The sequence below is a fragment of the Mastomys coucha genome, unplaced genomic scaffold (assembly GCF_008632895.1).
Source record: "Mastomys coucha isolate ucsf_1 unplaced genomic scaffold, UCSF_Mcou_1 pScaffold12, whole genome shotgun sequence".
Taxonomy (NCBI): Eukaryota; Metazoa; Chordata; class Mammalia; order Rodentia; family Muridae; genus Mastomys; species Mastomys coucha.
Genome location: NW_022196894.1, coordinates 10671751 through 10678130, shown reverse-complemented (window position 1 = coordinate 10678130; position 6380 = coordinate 10671751). Strand labels below are relative to the sequence as shown.

The 6380-nt window shown below is 44.0% G+C and overlaps 1 protein-coding gene across 8 annotated transcripts in view; it reads right to left on the bottom strand.

Annotated features, from left to right (window-relative positions):
- The window catches only part of Mpv17l (MPV17 mitochondrial inner membrane protein like), an 11422-nt gene extending 7576 nt beyond the window's left edge, over nt 1–3846 (bottom strand). The window contains exons 1-4 of one of the 8 annotated variants that reach the window (XM_031363121.1): nt 3085–3103; nt 2481–2516; nt 2335–2391; nt 57–127 (exon numbers count right to left, since the gene is read on the bottom strand). In XM_031363121.1, coding sequence (XP_031218981.1) covers nt 57–125 — 69 coding nt within the window. In that variant the 5' untranslated portion in view covers nt 126–127; nt 2335–2391; nt 2481–2516; nt 3085–3103. Of the gene's footprint in view, nt 1–56; nt 128–2334; nt 2392–2480; nt 2517–3044; nt 3172–3486 lie in introns of those variants that run through there. The other 7 variants (XM_031363125.1, XM_031363122.1, XM_031363123.1 and 4 more) reach the window with 7 other exon arrangements.
- Nucleotides 3847–6380: the final 2534 nt, after the last annotated feature.

Sequence of the window (6380 nt, the reverse complement as noted above, 5' to 3'; positions counted from 1 at the left end):
AAAAAAAAAAAAAAAAAAAAAAAAGATATGATTCTATTTTCAGGAGCCTGTCTTACCTTATATGTATTCCAGAATTTCTGCTTCAGGTCCAAAAATATATCCTCCTTCCCCTGGAGAATGCTCATACCTGTTTACAGGAACACACCCAAAGGATTTTAGAAGTAGGAATAATTACTGTAGAACATGTGTGCTCAAGTTTCACATTCCAACATCATCCAGGTATATCAAATTCCAAGCATTTACATGTTGCTGTTGACTCAATAGGAAAACAAGAATATCTCCATTTTAAAACTAACATGTAAAAGAACATCAAATAGGAAGTGAGAATATCCAGTTATAAAAGGTACAGCAGAATGACTCTTTATCTAAATGAAGAAGCCACAAAATGCAAGCTAATACTAGCACTGGTTAATGAGGTTGTTGATGACTTCCTTGTTTATGTTTTGTTTTGCATTGATTGATTGATTTATTGATGGTGTGTGCTTGCCCTTGCTACTGCCTGAGTGTGAGGGTCAGAGAACAACTTGCTGGGGTCAGTTCTCTCTTTTCACCATGTGGGTTCCAAGGGTCATCTCAGGTTGTCAGGCTTGCCAGCAAGTGCCTTCATAAGCTGACCCATCTTTCTGTCTCATTTGTTTTTTTTTTTTAGTATTTAAAAAATGTTTTAGATTTGTTTATGTTGTGTATTTGAGTGGATATATATATGTATGTACAGATACATATATATGTGTGTATATATATATACACATATATGTATATATATATATGTATGTATGTATGTATATACACACACCACAGTGTTGCGGTGGATGGTTGTGAGCTGCTGGGAATTGAACCTTATTCTTTTATAAGAACAAATGTTCTTAACTACTGAGCCATCTCTCCATTCTTTTTTCCCCCCTCTATATAACTTTGGTTGTCTTGGAACTCACTATGTAGACCAGGCTGGCCTCAAACTCAGAGATCCTCCTGCCTCTGCCTCCCAAGGGCTGGGACTGCAGGTTGGAACCACTATGCCCAGCTCTATGTTGCTGGGGGTGGAGCCCAGTTGCTAAAAAAGCACTCTGCCAACTAAGTTGCAGCCCAGCTCCCAAGTTTGAAAAGAAAAATCTTCTTTCTTTTTCTTCTTCCTTTCTTTTGTTCTTTTCCTTGTTTTCTTTTTTATTTGTGCTGAGATTAATTCCTGGACCCAAGCATGGTAAACCTACCCTTTACTGCTGAGCTACACTGCCACTGTCCCACACTAACTTCATTCCTTTAAAAAATAAAAACTCTGGGTCCTGGACATTCTAGCAACTACACATGTCCTATCAGTATATTCTCATCAGAGTTTGACATCCAAGAAACAGAGCCAAAGCCTTACTTATAAAAGACAGTGTAAACATTCTCTGATAGCCCTGATTAGGGGTATGGGTGGGGTGCAGGACAAGTGTTATTAGTCAACTGCAGGAGATCCTTAGAACAAGACTAAAAACAAAACCCAGCAAATACTGTACCAGGTAAATGCTAAACACTTATATGTATCACAGTTCCTCCTAACAATGCCCTGAGATGAGAAGAGTTAACAGGAGGAAAAGACAGCTAGCTAGTCATGGTGGCCCTATAAAACTAGCAATCAAGAGGCTGAAGCCAGCTAGCTAGTCATGGTGGTCCTACAAAATTAGCATCCAAGAAGCAGGAGGAGAGCCATGAGTTCAAGGCCAGACTGTACTACACAGCATGACTTTGTCTAAAAATAAAGTGTTCAGGGAGGCTAATAGCAAGAACCTGCCCAGGTGACCCACTCCTTAATCCATCATTTCCTATGCAGACCTGGCACAGGACAATGCTTGACTATCATTTTTCAAGTAGCACCTTAAACTTCCAGCTCATACCTATGTTCCCCTTCATGAAGCAGAGGAGACTGAACCAGAAATCTGACAGTAAGACACAGCAAAAATCTAGCCAGGTGATATATGAGAAGGCCTCATGCCTTCATCCTAGGCATCCCCCCACTCCCTGGGACAGAGCTGTTTTCTAATCTCAGAGTGATCATACACACAATCATATATATCAAGATGAAGACCATGGCTAAATATCTGGATCATGCTGTCTGCTGGTGAACTTCCAAGCCCTCCATGCCTGTGTCTTCATTATCTGGCATGGGAATTGTAACAGTATCACCAAAGTGGCAGCCCAAAGATTAAATAGGAATCTAGCACATCAAGTCCTAACCCATTCACCACTGCACCAAACTACAGTAAGTGTTGGGATGTGTTTACAAAGCTGGCTGGATCACAAGGCAAATCAGAAGAAGCCTCTTGCTCTCTGGCTGTCTATTCTAACTTCACTGACCTTCTTAGCTATGGCATTAGATGAGACTATAACAGGCCACCAAGTCTTTGATGTTTCCTGTGGGTTATAGAAGGAAAGGAAGTGAATACAAACTCCCTAAAATACCTCCCAGAGGAGGATAAGTTTCTTCTAGATGGTTTGCCTACCTTTATTCGATTTTAGAAGACAATAACAAGCTGAGCCTGGGGGACAAGATTGTTATCTCAGCAATTTGGAAGACTTAAGTGGGACAATCACAAATTCAAGGCCAGCCTGAGCAACTTAGTGAGTCCCAGTCTCAGAATTAAAAACAAACTAAAGACTGCAAATATAGTTTAGTTGTTACAGCTTGAGGCCGGAGGGAGGCGTTAGGCTCAGTTGCTGGTCATCTACCATTCCCAATGCTAAGGTCAGGTCCAGTCCCTGGAGAAGACTCTCCAAACACAGAGAGGCCCTCCTCAGCTGCCCTGCCTTTTATGGTATAGAAACTGCTAAGGAGAGAAAAACCATGAGACCTTTTGTTGTTTTCAGTAAACCAGGCAGAAGAAATTCCCAAAGCCAGCTAGCTCATCCAGCCCAGGGGGAAAACAGCTTCCTCATAGGTAACACAACCCTCTCCCATTCTCTTGTGACCCCCACCCCAGGGAAATCTTGTTGCCCAAGCAAGACTAAGACCCTGGAAATGACTTTTCTATAATCGCATATTCCACCCACTCTGCCCCCAGAATCACCGATCCCATCATTTTTGGGTTAATGTGTTGACCGCAGAACCTCAGGTGTGGCTTTTTCTAGAACAGGTGGAGTCCAAGGTCTCTTGAAGATGCTTCTTTCTGGAGGAAAAGAGGACACCCCCCCCCCCTGAACTCTGTCAACTTCAGACTCTTAGTTCTGACACCAACCCTCTGAATCCCCCCTGGCACTTGGGATCTCCAGTTCCTCGGCCAGCAGCCCCCAAATTTTTCCTCACGGAAACCTCACATCCTCCAATGTCTAGACCTCCTATCGTTGCTTCAGAACTTCCTTCCAGCCCTAATTCCCGGGCCACAGAGTTGTCACCTCCTGCCTCAGCCCCAATGGCTTCAGATCTCTGGTCTACCCGTCCCCCTCCCCCCAGCCCCAGCCCCACTCCCAAGCCTCCTGCCTGGCCTTCAGTGCCCCGCCCCGGCCCCTCACCAACGTAGAAGGCAGAGAGGGCTACTGGCCCTCCGACAGTCTGATCGCATAGCACCTTGGCCAGGATCGTGCGCGGCGCGCGGCCTGGCAGCGCGCGCTCCAGAAGGCGCAGCCACACGTAGTTGAAGTTTCCGTGGAAGGTCACGGCCAGGGTGGCCACGCGCAGCGTCTGGCGCCAGTCGGCTGGGCCGCCCCGCAGTCGCTGCTGCAACGCATCACCCGCCGAGAAGAGCCCGGCGTAGAGCAGCACGTTAGTGGGCCACGGATAGCGCCTCATGGCCCGTGGAAAGGCACGCCACCAGCTCGCCATACCTGCCCCGGTTGCCCTCGGCGCCTGCACACCTGACTGCACTTCAGGCGCCCGAGCGATTGGACGCCCCTGTGCACACCCAACCCGCGCGTCCAATCCAGTGACAGTTGGTCACCGAGAAGGCGGAGCTTCTGTGAGGTGCAGCGTCCACAGGGATCTGCCAATTTCCATGAAATCTCCAGAAGGAGGAGAGACACTCAAATAGAAAACAGACTGCCTAGCATGGCATCAGTTCCCCACTATTGCAATAAAAAGAAAGAAAAAAAGCTAGGTCAGCTACCAAAGTGTCAATGTACTGGAGATGCTGGCATACAGAGAATTCATTCTTTAGCACACAATATATCATCTTACTGTGTCACTATAGGTCAAATGTCAGAAGTTAGAAATGAAATAGTGCTGGATGTGCCTATTCTGCCCTCCAGCATGTGTCGCAGTGACCCCTGGCACCCCAAAACATGGTATCAGTTCCAGAAGCAAGCCAAGGGTGAGCACTTGGGGAGTAGGTAGAAGCTCTGACCTTGTGCAACTCATTTTCTCCATGTCTTTTTCTGCCTTACCCTCCTTCCGTGACAGCCAGTCTCTCTCTTCCAACACTCCCCTCTGTCTTCTGTTTGTTCACTGTATTTAATTGTTTTTATTTCTTTTTTAAAAATCTAGTACCTTTAAAAAGATATTTTCTTCTATTTATTTTTAAATATTCATTAAATTTTACTTTATGTGTATAGGTGTTTTGTTTGTATATCACTTACCATACTAAGTGCTCACAGAGTTACATACCATCATTAGCTGCCATGTGAGTGCGGGAAATCAAACCAGGGTCCTCTGGAAGAGTAGCCAGTGCTCTTAACCACTGAGCCATCTCTCCAGCCTATTTCAATTACTGTTTGTGTGTGTGTGTGTGTGTGTGTGTGTGTGTGTGTGTGTGTGTTAGAGAGGGGGAAGTGATGGAGACCAGAGGACAATTTTCATTTCTCTCTTTCCGCTATGTAAAGTCCTGGGGACTAAATTCAGGGTGTTGTCAGGCTACTAAACCCTCTCACCAACTCAGTGCTTGAATTTTGAAATAACTTCAGACTCAGGGAAAATGTAGAAAAATCATACAAAGGAAGCTGGATATAAGACAAACCCTCTCATCCCTGCACTTGGAAGAGTGGAGTGCTGAGGCAAATTGCCCAGAATTTAAGGCAAATTGTCCACTTTAGTCTACAAAACAAGACTCTATCTCAAAAACACAAAAGCAAGAAAACAAGCAAAAATATACAAAGAATTCCCATATAATCTTATTTGTTTTGTTTTGTTTTGTTTTGTTTTGTTTGAGTCAGAGCTCACATTATCCAGCCTAGCCTCAAATTCCTAATCCTCCCTCTTCTTCTGCTTCCTAAGAGCTAAAGTTACAGGCTTGAGCCACAGGGTTCAGCTATTATATGCTCTTTGCTTGGTCCTCCCCAAGTATGGCATCTTACATAAGTATAGTACGATTGTCAAAACAAGGAAAAATGTGGGGATGTAGTACAATCACCTGGTTTACATGCCAATCTTACTTAAGCTGGCAAAAGAAGTCACTTTCTGTCATCCAGCTACCAAAGCTGGACTGCCGTAGTCTTTCCTTCAACCTGAACCACAGACTAATTCTCTCAAGGACTGTCACTAATTATGTCATTTTTTATAAGTTGAATTGTCTCCTCTCGTAATTTATACATTGCGGCCCTAACTCTTTGTTCTTCAGAATGTATTTGGAGATCTTAAAGAAGTGATCCAGTTAAAATGAGGTCCTGAATTAGGCAATACAGTCTGTATGGTGCCTTCATAAGAGGAAATAGACTTGGCAAGTGACACCATGGCTGATTCACATAGAAGAGAAACTATGGGTGAGAACATAATTAGATGATGACTAGCTATTTGGACTGTTTGTGGTGTCCTTGCTTGTATTTCTAAGTGGGGGTAGAGGCATAACAGTTAAGAGTTCAAGATTATTTCCAACTATACAATGAGTCTGAGGCAACCCTAGATTATATAGACTCTGATTTTATAAACCAAAATGAGGGGCAGCAAGGACTGCTCCGGAGTAAATGTTTATGACCTCAATCTCTAGAACCCATGTGGCAGACTCCTACAAAGTGTCCTATGACCTTCCCACATGCCTTGTGCACTTATATATAAATATTCGCACAGAAAGAAAGACACAGAAGCAGGGAGTAAAAATTAAAGAGGAAGGAGGCAGTCAGGAAGAGAAGGTGGCACTCTGCATCTGTACGCCAAAGAAAGAGGAGTCAGAATAAAATCCACCGACCTTCCTGAACTGTTAAAAAATGTTTTAAAAATGTATTTCTATTGCCCCTAGTCTGCATTATTATTATCACAGTGTATACATACTAATATATCCTTCCTCTACACTTCCTGGGATTCTGCCAGTGCCTGTGTGCTTTTATTGTGCCTGTTTTGTGAGCCCTGAAAGACCACCAAAGAGTCAATTCCAATGCAATCACACCAAGGTATCTTTACTTACCACTGACCCAGACACAGCAGAACAGGTTGGTGAAGCAGCCCTGAGCTCTCAGAGGGACAAGGTTTTATAGGAAATGGT